At 53.9% G+C, this 17,173-nt stretch overlaps 7 protein-coding genes across 7 annotated transcripts; 3 read left to right on the forward strand and 4 right to left on the reverse strand.

Moving 5' to 3' along the window:
- Positions 1 to 745: 745 nt before the first annotated feature.
- Positions 746 to 1,909, reverse strand: CORC01_07688 (carbon-nitrogen hydrolase; the record flags this gene model as incomplete). Its single annotated transcript, XM_022619323.1, has 3 exons — positions 746 to 1,561; positions 1,735 to 1,827; positions 1,898 to 1,909. The coding sequence occupies 3 exons, from the start codon at positions 1,907 to 1,909 to the stop codon at positions 746 to 748; spliced, it is 921 nt and encodes a 306-aa protein (XP_022474235.1).
- Positions 1,910 to 2,944: 1,035 nt separating this feature from the next.
- CORC01_07689 (diphthamide biosynthesis protein 1) lies at positions 2,945 to 4,351 on the forward strand (the record flags this gene model as incomplete). Its single annotated transcript, XM_022619324.1, has 2 exons — positions 2,945 to 3,140; positions 3,198 to 4,351. The coding sequence occupies 2 exons, from the start codon at positions 2,945 to 2,947 to the stop codon at positions 4,349 to 4,351; spliced, it is 1,350 nt and encodes a 449-aa protein (XP_022474236.1).
- A 1,903-nt stretch (positions 4,352 to 6,254) lies between these two features.
- CORC01_07690 (uncharacterized protein) lies at positions 6,255 to 7,925 on the forward strand (the record flags this gene model as incomplete). The annotated part of the gene is made up of 2 exons (XM_022619325.1): positions 6,255 to 6,304; positions 6,377 to 7,925. The coding sequence occupies 2 exons, from the start codon at positions 6,255 to 6,257 to the stop codon at positions 7,923 to 7,925; spliced, it is 1,599 nt and encodes a 532-aa protein (XP_022474237.1).
- A 436-nt stretch (positions 7,926 to 8,361) lies between these two features.
- Positions 8,362 to 9,581, reverse strand: CORC01_07691 (glycosyl hydrolase family 10; the record flags this gene model as incomplete). Its single annotated transcript, XM_022619326.1, has 3 exons — positions 8,362 to 8,601; positions 8,662 to 9,297; positions 9,354 to 9,581. The coding sequence occupies 3 exons, from the start codon at positions 9,579 to 9,581 to the stop codon at positions 8,362 to 8,364; spliced, it is 1,104 nt and encodes a 367-aa protein (XP_022474238.1).
- Positions 9,582 to 11,732: 2,151 nt separating this feature from the next.
- CORC01_07692 (Ctf8) lies at positions 11,733 to 12,182 on the reverse strand (the record flags this gene model as incomplete). The annotated part of the gene is made up of 1 exon (XM_022619327.1): positions 11,733 to 12,182. The coding sequence occupies one exon, from the start codon at positions 12,180 to 12,182 to the stop codon at positions 11,733 to 11,735; it is 450 nt and encodes a 149-aa protein (XP_022474239.1).
- A 399-nt stretch (positions 12,183 to 12,581) lies between these two features.
- CORC01_07693 (ribosomal protein S6e) lies at positions 12,582 to 13,821 on the forward strand (the record flags this gene model as incomplete). Its single annotated transcript, XM_022619328.1, has 4 exons — positions 12,582 to 12,587; positions 12,742 to 13,191; positions 13,488 to 13,655; positions 13,726 to 13,821. 4 exons carry the CDS (start codon positions 12,582 to 12,584, stop codon positions 13,819 to 13,821), a joined length of 720 nt encoding a protein of 239 aa, XP_022474240.1.
- An 820-nt stretch (positions 13,822 to 14,641) lies between these two features.
- CORC01_07694 (ribose-phosphate diphosphokinase) lies at positions 14,642 to 16,132 on the reverse strand (the record flags this gene model as incomplete). Its single annotated transcript, XM_022619329.1, has 8 exons — positions 14,642 to 14,868; positions 14,924 to 14,961; positions 15,012 to 15,337; positions 15,406 to 15,500; positions 15,580 to 15,710; positions 15,800 to 15,826; positions 15,931 to 15,960; positions 16,056 to 16,132. The coding sequence occupies 8 exons, from the start codon at positions 16,130 to 16,132 to the stop codon at positions 14,642 to 14,644; spliced, it is 951 nt and encodes a 316-aa protein (XP_022474241.1).
- Positions 16,133 to 17,173: the final 1,041 nt, after the last annotated feature.

A 17,173-nucleotide genomic window follows, 5' to 3' on the forward strand; every position in this document is an offset into this window, starting at 1 on the left:
TGTCTCTCTCTCTCTCCTGTCTGCCCTGCGAAACACGGGCCCGGTCTTGCTTGTGGAGGCTGAGGTAGCCCTTTACGGCCTTTCGTACCAGGAACTCTTGTTTTCTTCCTCCTATTGATCATTTCACCGGGCGCGGCGGCAACCCCCCACCCACCCAATCTATGGAACATTGCGGCTGCCCTTCTAGAATATCCACAGACGCGCCGAGTAGTTGGGACGCTCATCCCTGCAGCATTCCCACCAAGAGCCTCAAGGACTTGCATTGCGGTGTTACCGACTGTCAGGCTCGTTCGCCCGTATCGTACCCGTGCTTCTCTCCCTCCCGCTCTCCCCGGCGGCGAGGCTTGCTAGGCTTCTTCCCGAGACCCGCGGTCTCCTTTGCCGGTCTCTCTCTTTATCTGTGCGAATAACCATACACCTACAATCCCGGCTTGACCCTGCTTCCCGAGAATGTGACTGCTCATACGCCCCCAAGGGGGGCACTTTAGATTTCAGGGTACACATCGCTGCTCTCAGGTCATCAGCTAAACCATCCCGCTGGTACACGATGGGGGCCGGCATCCCAGGTAACGGGGGAGAAGGGAATGCCCAGAAAGAACGATAGCGCCTCCAGGGGCAAGGGGGCGTGTCATTTACAAAGAGAGAAAAAAAAAATTGAGGCTCAAGGGGGCGTGTATGAGAGAGTTGAGGGTGGTGTAAACAAGATGGCGTATGGCAGAAGAGAGGGGAAAGAGGGAAAAAAAACTCACATCCGTCTGGCCAACGGCATACCCTCCCTGACCTTCGCCCACTCCTCCAAATCCACGTCAACGAAGCCAATGGCCCCCTCGGCGCCCTCCTCCGCCCTACCTTCGGCGTCCACGCCGCCCAGCTCCAGCTTGACCTGGCCCCATGGGTCGACGACCATGCTGTGCCCGTAGCTGCTCCTCTTCGGGTTATGCGCGCCCACCTGCGCCGCGGCGACGACCCAGCTCTGCGTCTCGATGGCGCGGGCCCGCAGGAGGGTCTCCCAGTGCGCCTGGCCCGTCCGGATGGTGAAGGCGGAGGGGTAAAGCAAGACCTGAGCGGGGCCGCCGCCGCCGTTGTTGGAGAGAAAGGGGCTCTTGGGGCCCGGGTGCGTCAGGGCTAGGGCCGGTTCCGGGAAGCGGAGGTCGAAGCAGATGAGGCTGCCGGCGCGGCCGACGGGTGTGGGGAACGGGGCCGTCAGAGAGGGGCCGGCTTGGACCGTTGCGCTCTCTCGGAGGGCGCCGTAGTCGAAGAGGTGGAGCTTGTCGTAGGTTGCGGCTTGGTTTATGGTGCCGTCCGCGTTGATCCAGAGGCTCCGGTTGAGAAGTTTCGAGGCTGGGGCTGGTGCTGACTTGTGAACGTCTGTTGCGGCGGCGGTGGCGGTGGCGGTTGCTGGGACGGGGACGTGGATGCCGACGTTCACGGCGACGGAATGGGCCTTGGCTGCTTCCTGGAGACCGAGAACGAAGGGGGAGTTGGATTGCGGTTGGGCCAGGGAGAGGGATTCTTGGGGGCTCGAGGCGATGTAATCTGCGGCTTCGGGGAGGAAGAGGACCTGCCACGGGGTGTCAGCCGCGCTTTGGGGTGGAACGGAGCAGACATGAAGCCATTTTGTCTTTCGGCTGCAGTGCATTGCAGGTCTCATCTGCAGCGGGATGGGTGCGGTGAAGAAAGAGCCAGCTAGGTCTTTCAAAGTGGCGCCCCCTTACGAGAAGAGCATGAACGTACTTTGGCACCACCAACGGCGGCCTTGGCGACGAGTCTCACGCACTGCTCGAGGTTGTGGGACAGAGACGCCGTGGAACAGATCTGACCGACAGCCTGTCACGCCAAAGTTGAGCCATCAGTAAGTAATCTGCAGAGACACGTGGTCTTGGTTGGGCAGCCGTACCGCGATCGCCATGTTGGAAGATACGGTGAGATGAGCTTTGAAAGATGTGTTTGGATGAGAGACGAATGGAGGCGGGAATTTCGGGCAGGGATTGGCCGTCTAGACTGATGCTGGAGGGAGAAAGTCCGCTAGCCACGTGGCAGATGAAGCGGTTCGGATGATTATTCGAGTACTGTAGGGTGTGAAGGTTGACGATCTTTCATGCAAGCTATCATAGTTCTTGGTTGGATGTCGGACGAGGAGTGTGAGGCGTCTTCCGTTGCGTTGACAGGTGGGCCCGTTGGCCATTTACTGTTCATCGCTTACCTTATCTGATGGTGGGATGCAGCGGGGTAATGATGCTGTTGCAATATCCAAAATATCTCCCGTCATTTGGCGTCTCACACTGGCTCGTGTCTGTCAGATATGCTCTTTGCGGATAGCGACACGTTGCCAGAGAGCCTTGGCACACGAATATTCCTTTTTTTTTTTTTTTTTTTTTTCTCAAGACAACCATGTTTTCGAAGGCCTGGATCACTGACACCCATTTCTCCAAACATTGCTACAAATAACAGCGGAGGGGCTAGACGCATACGGACTTGACTCAGTTTATTAGTTGAGAAAGCATGGACCTAGTGACACCATACTCATCCCGATCGATAATGATTCCTCAAATATCTCGGTGGTAGATTATGTTCATGAGTTCAGCTGACTATAAGACTGACGAGCTCACCGAAAGCTTCACCGAAATGCGGGTCCGCATGCGGGCTGCGGCCAATGGGCATGAGCACATTTGGCTACCCCACTACCCGCATGCACCCCGTTAACCAACCACCTTATCGTTTCATTCTTCTAACTGAATTTTTCGCGGGGCAACCGCACCGGATCGCGGGGCCAATTCAAAGAGACTCCCGTCGCTTGCTCACGGTGTGGCAGACAGCCTCCACTGGAAGTAGCCTGGATCTCACTTGATGGTATTTTGGTATGTATGTGAGTCTCTTGCCAAAAAGCATCAAACATTATATGAAGCAGATCCCTACATTCCAAAGCAGAATAAGTGTCTGAGCCATGGAGGAGGATCGGGCGCAAACTGACCTGGGCATCGCCGCCGACATTGAAGAGGCTCATCGCCAGGAGGAGGCTGCGACTCAACCAGTTTTGAAGCAGCCCAAGAAGCGTTTCGTCGGAAGAAGGACGGCAGCTGAGGCCGCGGCGAGGAATGGAGGTCCCAACGGGTCAATCGAGGACAGCAAGTCTATTCAAGGTGAGTGCGCATGCCTTACATGAGAAGGAACAGCACATGCTCATTCTCATCTCATAGTCGCACAACCCAGAAGAGGCCCACGCCTTCTGAACCAAGTACCCCCCGAGATCCTCAATGACCCGGCACTCAAGTCCGCAATCTCCATCCTTCCCTCCAACTACAGCTTCGAGATCCCCAAAACCATCCATCGCATCCGCTCTTCCGGCGCCAAGAAGATCGCCCTGCAGATGCCCGAGGGCCTCCTCCTCTTCGCCACCACAATCTCCGACATCCTCACCGAGTTCTGCCCCGGAATCGAGACCCTCATCATGGGCGATGTCACCTACGGCGCCTGCTGCATCGACGATTACACCGCCCGCGCCATGGGCTGCGACCTCCTCGTCCATTATGCCCACAGCTGCCTCATCCCCGTCGACGTGACCAAGATCAAGACTCTCTACGTCTTCGTCGATATCAGCATCGACACCTCCCACCTTCTAACTTCGCTCGAGCGCAACTTCGCCTCGGGCAAGACCATCGCCGTCGTCGGCACCATCCAGTTCAACGCCACCATCCACGGCGTGCGCGGCACCCTTGAGAAGGCTGGCTTCAAGGTCCTGGTCCCGCAGATCGCGCCGCTGAGCAAAGGCGAGATCCTCGGCTGCACGAGCCCGCAGCTCAGCGACGACGACAAGGTCGATATGATCCTTTACCTCGGCGACGGCCGCTTCCATCTCGAGAGCATCATGATTCACAACCCCAGTGTGCCGGCATACCGCTACGACCCGTACTCGCGCAAGCTGACGCGCGAAACCTACGGCCACGAAGAGATGCAGGACCTGCGGCGGGCTGCGATCCGGACGGCCAAGACGGCTGGGAAATGGGGCCTCATTCTGGGCTCGCTCGGCCGTCAGGGGAACCCGCACACCATGGGGCTCATCGAGAAGCGGCTCAAGGACCGCGGCATCTCGTGGGTGAACTTGCTCCTGAGCGAGATCTTCCCGGGCAAGCTGGCCATGATGAGCGACGTCGAGTGTTGGGTCCAGGTCGCGTGCCCGAGGTTGAGTATCGACTGGGGCTACGCCTTCCCGCGGCCGCTATTGACGCCGTACGAGGCGTTGGTCGCGCTCGAGGTGCGCGATGATTGGGGCAAGGGGGTTTATCCCATGGACTACTATGGAAAGGATGGGCTCGGGCGCGTGAAGCCTGGCCAGCTCGAGGCACCGGCGTGACGACCTTGGGGGGAGGAAAAATTGAGGAAATCTAAAAGTTTTATAAGTCATATTGGAGCATGCAATGATACCTCTTTTCGACGTATTTTTATATTGTTCCTAGCACAAGTCGGCTCCTGATATGGATTTTACATTTCCTTTATTCCGCTGGTCGGAACTGCCTGCTTTTCAGAAGAGGGGGATATATAGGCCCGGCTATCAAGTAAGTTTAATGACTCGAGATCGGGTCATATTTCACGAGCCTTTTGAGAAAGGAGATTGGTTTGAACCAGCCTTCTTCCCATGGCTGATTCTGATTGAAGAGTGCATAGGCTTGGAAGGTCAAATTCATCTGACCCAGAGTGCCTCATACATGCCCATCGCTCAGTCGAAGTGGCGTTGTCTGTCATAAATCCGAGAGTGTTCCTATCGAACCATGCCTAGGAGTAATGACTAATGCCTGACTAAGAAGCCAGTGAGATATACTCAAGGTCTTGAGCTCAGGGCCAAGCGGTCTGGTTTTGTTTGCTGTTGTTCCGTTTCCTTCCAGTGTCATCCCTCATTCACTCAATTAAAACTGCATTTTCTTCGTCGGAAAGAGCCGCGTAGACAGGAGACTTTCCTGCCGCCTGATTTGAAGAGGAGTGCAACCGCTTGATTGTCACGCCGTATCAGACTTAGCACCAATGAGAAGCCCTTGTTCTAGCTTTGCTGTTCATCCATCTTCCTCTGAGAATTCTAAACGAAGAAGCAATATATAGCTAGTTTCAGGCAATGTATGCACAAAAGCTTTCGAGTAGATTTGACAGTGATTCAATAACCACCGGTTCCATGATCTATGTAGTTGTGAAGGGAAGTGTTGTCAATTTTTGGAAACTCCTAGTGCAGCCGAGAGTAGGACGCTTGAGACTAATACAGTCTGGCCATTATTCTGTTAGCTTCTCAGTTGCCACAATTCATCAAACAGGCTCTCTATCCATGTTTTTAATATGACATGGAGGCCTTTTCATCGATGGTCAAAAAACAAGCTTTAATTGCCTATCTCGCACAGGCACATTTGTTTACGAAACGAGTTCCTTGAATAATCATTAAGTGAGGCTATCGACCTGAGCGAACAATCGAAAACATCACGAAGGTAAACAGCAACCATATAAAGTCATCTAGACCTACAGCCCTAGGGAACTTAGCTACAAACCAACGCGCCTCATGCTTTGCTGGTGGTGCATCTGACAGCCGACACAATGCTAAGATTCATTACGTCGCCTGCATGCGGTGCTGGCGAGGGGATCTTGAGCGTGTTCTTTGTCCACGTCCTTTCGAGAATATAAATCTCGAAGGGTGAGGCTGAAAAGGCTATCCAGATGCGTATTTTCCGCTCAGATCCCGACCACCTCATTGGTTGTTCAGTCTTGGCGAAAGAAACTCCAATCCCAAACCCGGAAAGGATCTTGCCACGATTCCTGCAAGATCGGTAATGATGCCATTGAATGGCACCTGCGTGCCCAAAATCCTAAAGTCAGCACCGTTGGCGCGCTCGTACTTATCCCTGGAAGTCCACCACCAATACAGTTCTCCTTCACCTTAATTGCAATAAGGTCAGGCCAGAGTGTCAGGATACTACCACGGACCCTTCCGAATAAGGCCATTTGCACCGATTACAAGGGTGCGAACAACGTTGCCAAGACCATGCATGTTCGAAAAGCGTCCCGCCGATTGGTTCGTTCGTGACGATCGTTCTGGGGACCTTCTGTTGGAAGTGCTACATTGGCATTGCTTAGCCTCAACCTTCAACTCTCGACTCACATCAACCGCTCGTTGCCTAAGTCATAGTAGGGACGAACTAGAAGAGTCATATCGCCATCAACCACGCTCATTCGTCGAGGAGGAACATCTGCTCTGTTTACCTATCTCTGCACATCATTAAATGGCTCGGAAGGGCAGTCGCAAGACAAGAACGGGCTGTTTCACCTGCAAGTAGGTCCCACATGAATGATGTCGTCTTTACAGCAAGGTTCACATTCCTTCTAACCATCACCGCTGGAGCAGGGTTCGAAAAGTCAAGTGCGACGAGGCCAAGCCAGAGTGTAAGCGATGCTCGAACACCGGCCGCATATGCGATGGCTACCCGGCCCCGGCCCCGGCCCCGGCCCCGATCGCCTCGTTGGATCAGCCCCGGCTGCTCAGAGCTCAAAGTGTGTTCCCGAGTATCAGCAGACAGGAGAGTAGGGCGCTGCAGTTCTTTTGTGAAATGGTCGGGCCGAACCTACCCGGTGTCACCGACCCTTACTTCTGGACTCACCTCGTCATACAGTTCAGCCGGTACGAGCCCGCAGTGAGGCATTCCATCATCGCCATCAGCTCGCTTTACGAGGGCGTCATCCGGGTCCAGAATGACCCGTTTGACGTAAAGAACGAGCAGATCCAGAACAATGCCCTCGCTTTGCGTCACTACAATGCCGCCATTAACCAGTTGACCGCCATGGAGAACCAGGGGCTGGTGCTACTGGTGTGTCTCCTCTTTATTTGTATAGAATTCCTACAGTCCAACCGGGAGACTGCCCTCCGACACTGCGCTCACGGCACTGCCATACTCGCCAGCTCCGATTCCACCTCGTATAGGTGGGTGAGACAATATCTCACGCCATTATTTCGACGACTGAGCTCGTTACCCTTCTTTTTTGGGAGCGGACCGTCGGACATGCTCGATTTGAGCATTTCGAGATACCCGGTGCCGGTTTCCTTCAACATCTTCTCCGAAGCAGAGGATATGATTGACGACGTGTTCAACCAAGCGATGCAGGTTATTCGCCGCGGCGATACGTATCGTGTAGGGCAGAAGCAACACATTCCAATACCGTCAGAACTCCTAAAGGAGCAGAACAGAATTCTAAGTCAACTGAACCAGTGGTATGGCATGTTCACAGACCTAGAAGCCAGAACGGGGCCAACGGCAACCAAGAGCTCCGGGTTTGCGCGTGTTTTTGCTTTGGCGAGGTACCGGATCTGTCTGATTTGGTTGAGCAACGCCTTCGTTCGTTCCGAGATGGGCTACGATGACTTCCGCGAAGAGTTCCACAAGGTCGTCGAGGAGACATCGCAAGCAGCCGCCGAACAAAACAGCACAGAAGTCAAAACGAGCCCCGCGTTTGAAATGGGCTTCATTGCGCCGCTCTTCTTCTGCGCCCAGCGGTGCAGGGACCTGGGTCGCCGGCTGGAGGCCTTGCGTCTCCTCAGACTCCTCGCTGCACCCCGAGAGAATCTCTGGGATAGGGACGGCATGTATGCCTTGGCTCGGAGAATTATTGAAATAGAGCACGGACTGGAATTGAACATTGAAGGTCGAGTGTCTCCAGCGGTACAGCCCCAATACCTGGGCCTACCCCCGGAGACGACAAGGATACAACAGTTTAACATCGAATTCGTTAGTGGACGCCAGAAGAACTTTTACGGGCACGAAGTACGTGGCCTCAAGGCTATTTTATTCATGCGCAGTGGGAGCGGCAAGATCTATCTTCGTCCCGAGGCCTTGTTCGAGGAGGACCCTCAACTGCCTGATGTGAGCCAAGGGCACATAGGGGCGGTTGTTTTCCCATAGGTTGCAAAAGTACTTAATAATCAACCAAATCAGAAGCACATACAGTAGTCTCGCGTCCGGCGCCCAGGGCCTCTCTTACATGATGGGGAAAATGTTTGGCGCTTGAAAATATAAGCCTGGATCTGGCGGCTTATCGGTTTGAGTTGGCTCGGATCGAGTGATAAAGACGTCCGCAAAGCAAGGTCTTGGCTGAGGCGTTTTCTGGTTAGAGGTTATATTCATCATGAAGAACATGGCATTCTGTTTGTAAGAGCTGAGTAGGCTTGCTACTTCGTCTACAACATATATTGCTGATGCAAATAACGCTATGCTACTTGCGTATTCAAGCTTTATATTGCCCTTGTTACTTTGCTCTAGCTACGCTTTCGACAAAGATGTGTGGTGTAAAACTCAACCAACAGCCTTTCTCGTAGCTTGTTTATTGCGGCCTTCGTAATTAGAAGAGTTTTTTGCTCTTGGCAGACTCTAAGGACCGTCTTCTTCTGCAGGGAGGTCCAGTCTTGTTCTTCAATGCCTCAAGAACGCCGTCGTAGGCCGGGTGCTTACTGAAGTCTTCAAACCAGAGAAGGGCAGCACCCTCACCCTCAAAGACGCCAGGAACCCAGCTGAAAGGGTCGTAAAAGTCCCAGATCGTGATGCCAATGCAAGCCGGTACCCGAATACAAGCAGTGGTAGACTGTCGCCAGAGAAGTCAGCGTTTTCAATTCATGCTAAGACGGGTGATCGTGTGTCTTACGTTCTTGTATACCTCTCTCTGCCACTCCAAGTTTGTCTCATTGACTGGAAGCTCAATTCGGACGTCCAGCTCTGTCAGGACAACCTCGACTCCAAGCTCGGCGTAGCTACGAATGACCTCGACCTGCTGATCCAGGGTAGGCGCGCTATGTGCTACAAGGTGAGCTTGCATACCAATGCCATCAACCTTGATACCATCGTCCTGGAGCAGCTTTACAATGCGCTTGGCACCCTCGCTCTTAGGACCGACTGACTCGAGGTTGTAGTCATTATAGTACAGCTTTGCCGCCGGATCGACCTCCGCCGCAGTGCGGAAGGCTAACTTGAGGTACTCCTCGCCGAGAACGTTGTAGAAAACGGATTCGCGATAGGTGCCATCCTCATTAAGGGCCTCATTGACGACGTCCCAGGCGTAGCACTTGCCCTTGTAGTGACCGGCAACCTCGTGGATGTGTCTGACTACTACCTCGGTGAGCTCCTCGGGCGTCCATTCTGTTGTCTCGACCCAGGGGGCGAGCTGGCTGTGCCAGACAAGGGCGTGACAGCGGAGGATCTGGTCATTCTTTTCGGCGATGGAGGTCACGATATCGCCCTCTGTGAAATTGAAAACGCCCGGCGAGGGCTCGGTGAAGAGCCACTGCGGGAAACGTTAGCTTGAGTGTACTAGCGATGGACTACCATTTGGATCACAACCTTTTGGCCATTGGTTGGAGTTGTCTGGCCAAACTCGTTGATGTCATCGAGGATGGCGTCGTACTGCTCGTAAGATGCCTCCAGACCAGCGCGCTCGCGCTGTCCAGGGGAGTCGGTCGCGGCACCAAAGTACAGCAAGCCTGCTTTCTTCGCGTAGTAGTTTAGCTGAGCCGAGGCGATGGGCAAGGACGCCGCCAGCAGAGGAACGGTGAAGAATGGGACGTGCATCTTGACCGTTTGGGAACAGTGGAACTCTGGCGAGAATCAAGAGGGCCTATCTCAAGAGACCGGGGTCGGAGAGGTGGGCGAGGGCGAGGTAAACAAGAGGGCACCCCATAAGGAGGACGACGCGCCAATTCATATATGCAAGGTCCGGTCCGCGATGCGACTCCATTTCCCCATGGTTACCCCGATTTTCTAGGCGACTGGACGAGAATCATCTCCAGATCATTCAATGCAACAGCGCCGAGCTAGCAAGGAACTGCCGCCGTGTGTGACGTCCTCCAACTGAGAAGAAGCCGGCTTAGACGTATACCGGCGTCTGGGTCCCAAGACCCGCAAGCTTGGGTAACACGGCGTTGGTTGGAAGAAAGAAGGGAATCGAAATTCCGGAACGAACTCCTCTGATGTGAACTCCGGGACAAGAGGGCTGAAAGAGGAGCTCATTCCGGTGAGAACCAGAGGCGCTCTGCCGGTGGCTGAATAGAGTCAATGGCCCTCTCAGGGCTAGCGCCTTGCAGGGATCGTCCCTGGCAAGAGCTTCTCCATCTCCAGCTGGGGCGGAAAGGGAGACGGTTCAATCAGGCTGTCTGCGGCTAAATTAGAGTTGCAGTTGAAAGCATTTATCCTAATAGCCTCCTCGGGTAGTCTCCAGGTTCCCCCTCACGGCTGATGCGGAGACGTGGAGAATCCCTGACTTTCATAACAATCTCGACCTTCGCGGATATTATCGAGACCACTGTCAAATGCATAGATTTGGCCGAGCGTTCGGCGAAAGCCGGGGCTGACTTGACTTTGGCAGTCTTTAATCGGTGCACATCGGGATAAGGGCTCTTGTAAAGCAAGACTGCCCAGACCGGCACTGTTCATCAACACTAAATAAAACCATCAATGGTGGCAAAGACAACTGCGATAGCAGTGGTATCATTGGTAATCGGTTCTCTACGCTCAACCTGATTTATATGATCCGCGCGGTCCTTCACAAGACGACCCAAAGCGGAATAAAGCTGAGGGGGCGGTTGAGCCTAGTTCAGTGCAATAACATCCTTTGGGCAGATAGAGTGGAATCGACGGCGCCAAGCCATTGAAGTAAATTCTCTGCTTTGCCAACGAACGTACGAAAATTTCTTTTTCAAGGGGCTGTTGCACTTCAACACTCTCGCTGCAGCGAACGACATACTATTCGGGTATTTGTGTCAATTTCTAGAGTATTGTCGCGTCGTCGCTTGCTGACCGATGAACCGCTGAACATGTGATTTGGGGATGCAGATGCCTACCTATTTCCAGGTAGGACCTCATTCTTGGCAGTGAAATCTCAAGGCTGTACGGAGCCAGGGTTGATGCATAACGCAACCCAATGAATAAGATTGGATGGCTGTTCTAAAATTTGGAAATTCGTAGGCAAAGTGCCAGGTGACAGTCGCCGCTTATCGGGCAGGCGAACAACTGTTTTCGGCTGATAGAGTGCCAACTGTCAGGATATCTGCCAATGATCATCATCGATCAAGGTACTTGTTCAGAAGAAGTCAACATGTACGGATCATTGATGCTACTGGAGCCATCTTGACTCGATCCGAAGAACAAATGATATCTGCGGCACTTGGAGCATGGATGTCCATGACGCTGCCAGTACTGAAGAACCGAGACAGCTGATCATGGTCTCGACCGTAGCTTTAGACGGAGGCCACCAATGTCTCGAATCGTGGTCGTATGCTTTGTGGACTTTGACACCGTTCTGTCGCAAACGCGACCCAGCTTCTGAGATACACTCTTGGTAATTTGGGTTGGCCAAGATGCAGCAGGTATGAATGTGAGATTCGGGCAACTTTTGCTGAGAGCTTGATGAGTCCAAGGCGATTTTCTGCAGGCTCACCAAGAGATATCCTGGGCTTCCCTTGTGGTTGTGCTTTTGAAGACCGATCATGCTGGTGCCAGAGCCGCTGCAAGAAACATGATCTGAACGATGGCAAGGATCTGCCATGCAGGAAGAATTCTCCCAGTCAGGATTCACGCGAAGACGACAAGAGGAAGGTCTACGCTGACATCTTCCTTGGCAACTTCTTTGCCGTCTTAGCTCTCTGTGGTGAGCCTGTCGGTTTGGGTGTAATTTGTTCAAAGATCACCCCGGCGACCTCGAGTGGTCAGGAACGGAGACATCCCCTAAGAAGTTTCCGTACCAACGGGCTCAGGCCGGTTTCCAAACATGATCTTGTACTTGACAATCTCGGCAATCTCGAGCTCCTCCTCGGCCTCTCCTTCAGCCCTCGTGACCGCCTCTCCCTTCCGGCGTATGATAGCCATGGCCCTTGGGAGCTTCTTGACCTCGCCTTGCAGTCTCTGGTGTTGGCCGACATAGAGGAAGACGCGCTTCATCCAGGCCGTACTGCCCTCCTCTTGCGTGCCGGGGTGGTAATCAGGGAAAATGACTTTGCCAATGGAGATCTCGGGTTCCGTTTTGCTTGGGTCATCATCGGGGTTGAAGTGAGGCACATTGACGGTGCCTTGCATCTCAAGCAGTGCGAGTCCGGAGGGGGTCTTGATGAGCGGTGGCAACGGGCTGTCTGAAGCCGGTGAGCCCTTCTTGGGAGGATAAATTCTGACTGATGACATTACCGCGAGCAAGGTTTGTCGAGATTGTCTTGGTGATGGACACGACCTTAGTTCGTGATATGCCTTGGTCATGAAGCGGGACCCTCAATTAAAGTCGTCCATCTAAACCAGGGAAAAGGGCGATCGCGGTAGAGGTACGTATCCTGGACCGTCCACCTTCCTAAAAAGGGACCAGCACGTGACCCGGGGCTGGTCCAGCACGGACCAGGAAAAAACTTACCGACAGAACTTCAAGCGGCCTGTGATTGGCCCAAATTTTTTTAATCGTAGAGGGCTCTGGCGACGCACACATTCTCGAAATTCAAGAGTGATTTTACGCTTTTCCTCCTTCCCACTGAATAATCCACGCCCAACGCCCAGCCGCAGTCGACAACTCTTGCACCACCCAACGCCGGCAAGATGAAGGTACGATAACAGCATTCCCGATATACGAGCGATGTATTCGAACGCGATGGAATTGCAAACCAACTACGTCGAGTTCGAAATCGCTGGCGCTCTGATCACCATACCGAATATTTGGAGGGGAAAAGTGGTTCAAGATGGCTGACATTTTGAACAGTTGAACATCTCCTACCCTGCCAATGGCAGCCAGAAGCTCATCGACATTGAGGATGAGCGCAAGCTCCGCGTCTTCATGGAGAAGCGCATGGGCGCTGAGGTCCCCGGTGACTCCGTCGGCGACGAGTTCAAGGGCTACATCTTCCGCATCACCGGCGGCAACGACAAGCAGGGTTTCCCGATGAAGCAGGGTGTCATGCACCCTACCCGTGTCCGCCTCCTGCTCGCCGAGGGCCACTCCTGCTACCGCCCCCGCCGTACTGGCGAGCGCAAGCGCAAGTCCGTCCGCGGCTGCATCGTCGGCATGGACCTCTCCGTCCTCGCTCTTTCCGTCGTCAAGCAGGGCGAGGCCGACATTCCCGGCCTCACCGACGTCGTCCACCCCAAGCGCCTCGGCCCCAAGCGCGCCACCAAGATCCGCAAGTTCTTCAGCCTCACCAAGGATGACGATGTATGTGTGCTTCCTGTTGCGGTCCACCCTTCCAACAGCCACTTCGTCATCGCCTACCTGGTTCTGCGGCGGAGGGTCGAGCAGACCAGGTAGAGTGTGAGAGACGGGACCGTGTTTCCCCTGTTCTTCGATTCTTCATCAGACTATCTGTTGAATGCCTTGAGAAAGTGCGCCAGATATATCAGAAACCAAGAGAAGAAGAAGAGGGGGAATACGTGTCGGGCTTTTATACATGCTATACACAAAAACAAAACTTCTGCAGTGGCTAACGAGGTATTCTTCGCTACAACCTATAGGTCCGCAAGTACGTCATTCGCCGCGAGGTCCAGCCCAAGGGCGAGGGCAAGAAGCCTTACACCAAGGCGCCCAAGATCCAGAGACTCGTTACCCCCCAGCGTCTCCAGCACAAGCGCCACCGCATTGCCCTCAAGCGCCGCCAGGCCGAGAAGGTCAAGGACGAGGCCGTATGTTCCACCCACCCCATGTGCCTTGCACGTGATCTCTACGTTTCAGTCATACTGACCCTCTACCTAGAACGAGTACGCCCAGGTCCTTGCCAAGCGTGTTGCCGAGCGCAAGACCGAGAAGGCCGAGCTCCGCAAGCGCCGCGCCTCCTCTATGCGCAAGTAAGCTTGTCGCCATGGTGGCGTTGCATTGGGAAAAATGAAAAAGTGAAAGATTACTCGGGTCTTCTGGTTTTCTTGCATTGGCGTGGAAAAGGGAAATGGGGAACTGGGAACTCTTGTTATGAAACCAGTTTTCAGTCACATCATGAATGTAATAGGGCATTCAAAATGGAAATGCACATCCTTTGACACGCGAATACCACCTGCAAATGTTTTTGAAGTTTATCAATGTTGATATAATCCTGCCCTTGCCACTTATGTCGCCTTGTGCCCACCTGCCATCTGTGCTCAGGCCCTGGAAAAGACATTTGAGGCTGAATTTCTGTCAGCACTGCCCCGTTCATAATCCGGGGTTGTGTTGCCTAAGTTTTCGTCTTGATCCTGGGCGGGGACAAGATCTGGTCTGCAGCAGCCGGACAGACCCACTAGACCCTGCAAATAAATCACTGGTGGTGGTGGATGGCTGACCACAGTCTATTACCTAGGTTAGAAGCCAAGCCAGAATTACCTTTGCCCGGGGGTACCTCCCTCCGTTACCCAAACATGGAGATTTCACGCAGACTCTTCAGTATTTCATATTGAGCCCTTTCGTTTTGCTGCTCTGAATACGTCGCTGACTCAAACTTTTCTCTAACGCAGTTCTCTCTGACTGTAAAAAGAAACCCGTGAATGCCGTTGTGCCGTACGCCCACCCTTGCGAAACAAAATCCCCCATGCCTTGTATGAAAACCTAGGCTGTCGCTGCCGTCGCTGCCGTCGCTGCCGTCGCTGCCGTCGCTGCCGTCGCCGCTGCTGAAACTCAGAAAACCTCACGGAACCCCTCTCTAGACGGGAACGTGGTTGAAGAGGTAGCTGACGCTCTCGCCGTTGTGGGTGCGGCGAATGGCCTCGCCAAGGACCTGGCTGATATCGATGACGCGCAGCTTGGGGCAGCGCTCAATCTTGTCGCCGAGAGGCACCGTGTTGGTGACAACAACGCGAGACAGACAGCTCTTATTCAGCGTCTCGACCGCGTTGCCGCTGAGCACGCCATGGGTGACGATGGCGATTACTGTTGCTGATGTCAGTGTGTATCTCTCATATCATCGGGGTCAAGGGTGACATACCCTCACGCGCACCACCGGTCTCAAGAGTCTCCGCAGCCCTATTGCATCGGTCAGTGGTGCCAAACATAATATTACAGCGTGTACGAACTTGGCGAGAGTGCCACAGGTGTCGGCCATGTCATCGACCAGAATGGCAATCTTGTCAGTGACATCTCCAACGAGAATCATGCGGCCGACAACGTTGGGGCGCGGGCGCTCCTTATGGATGAGGGCGAAGCCGGTCTCGAGGCGATCGGCAATACCGGTGGCACGCTTGGCGCCGCCCGCGTCGGGGCTGACGATGACGCAGTCCTCGACATTCATATTCTGTCTGATCCACTGGAGGACACTCGGCTCGGCGTACAGGTTGTCGACCGGGATGTTGAAGAATCCCTGGATTTGCGAGGCGTGAAGGTCCATCGTGATGACGTGATTCTATGTTGCGCCGCGGGATCAGCTCGATATGCCCTCTTTCCTCCTCCTGCAGGTACCCAGAGACTTACGCAGCCAGAAACCTGCAACATGTTCGCGACAAGCTTCGCGCTAATCGGAGCACGGCTCTTATCCTTCTTGTCCTGTCTTGCGTAGGGGAAGCAAGCTGTATTTCTTCAGTCAGCTAGCGTTCCTTCGCAACCAAGCGAGTTCCCGTAGTGCGTTTGGAGAGGGAGTAGACTAACGGATGACGGCGGTGATCCGGCGGGCAGACGCAGTTCTGCAGGCGTGGATCATGATGAGAAGCTCCATGAGTCCGTCGTTGATGTTGCCGGGCTCGCTGGACTGGACGATGAAGACATCCTCGTCGCGGACGCTCTCACCCACGGTAACACAGTAAAGAAGTCAGCTTTACAGGCCACTCAATGATTGGAGCCTGCCGGGTTCGAGAGATTATTCGCTAACCTCGTCTCTTGGTTGGAGTAGTTCAAGCTGTAACGGCGCAAAAACCGGTCAATTAGAATGTTCCCCGGAGAATATCGCGTCTTCGCCTAAAGGTGATAGGCCGCCGCGGGGGGGGGGGGGATGAAGCTTACCTCATGGTCTTCGCAAGGGGAATGCCCAGTCTGCAACATGCGCAACCATACGTCAGCGATCGCTTCTTTTGCTCATCCTCTACATCATATTGGTAGCCCGCCTGTGGGAGAGTGAGGTAACGTACCGCTGAGCGACCTTCTCGGACAATTCCCCATGGCTGCTGCCCTTGAGGAGCTTGATATCGTTCGCCATATCCCCCATGAGGCCGGTCGATGTGTGACGACGGGGGGACAAAAGAATGAAGGATTCGAGGAGGGGCGATCGGCCGAATATAAAGGGCTGCTGCGGCACCTGCTGAGGTTTGGCAGGCTAAGGTACGGTCGGATTGTCTGGACGAATCGAATCGCAGCGCGGGGTCACGATGGAGGGGTATGGCTATCGGCCTGTCGGTGTCACACAGGCTAAGGTACAGTCGAGTTCGATTGGGCGGCGTTGTGGTGCTGATATGCGGTTGGGTGAGACAGCGTGCTTCTATTTTGTGGTGTGCTAAAGTCAGAGTCTGTGAACTGTTTCCACTGTGAGTAATGGCCGGTCTATCGTGTGCTGTCCACTTGTAAATTCGCACCGGCTGGTATCGGAGTTGACTGCTTGGGAAAAAAAGAACGAAAAAAAAACTAGTGCTTTGTCGGCATGGTTCCGCAATCCCTGAGAGGCCAACAAAATGTGGAGAAATGCATGGGTCTGTCCTCGGCTCTTGCTTCACTGGCACCATCACCTTGGCAGCTGTATAACGCAGCCAGGTTGCTTGCAGTAATAAGGTAGGTAAACCCAGCATTTTGCCCGTTGCATCTGCAACCCGACCTAAGGATGTCACAAAGCAAATCATCTTCGGATGGGGTTTGATTACTACAATCTGGGTCAGATTCAACCGTCTTAATGATGGAACTCTTCCAAATCTGCTCGTCCTCAAAACAAGCTTGAAAGTCTATCTTACTTTGGACTAACACCTAATTTAGCTGCATTTCATCATGTCTCAGCATCCTTCTGTTTGTGGCCCTCGTCTAGCTGCCAATAGAGGAACTCCTCAGATTTCTATGCTGGCTGGCGAGTCACCACATAATGAAACCCAACAACCAAGACAGAATCTTGGGACTTCCCGCTTTGGTATCCTTGTGTTCATTATCATCTAACGAGCTTCGCATTGATCCTCTACATACTCGGCCCCCGTACCGTCATCAGCCAGCTGTAGTTCCAAGCGGCCTGCACTCCGCCAAGAACCAACCGGCGACTCGTGGTATGAAG

Source organism: Colletotrichum orchidophilum (assembly GCF_001831195.1).
Source record: "Colletotrichum orchidophilum strain IMI 309357 chromosome Unknown Scaffold_62.1, whole genome shotgun sequence".
NCBI lineage: Eukaryota > Fungi > Ascomycota > Sordariomycetes > Glomerellales > Glomerellaceae > Colletotrichum > Colletotrichum orchidophilum.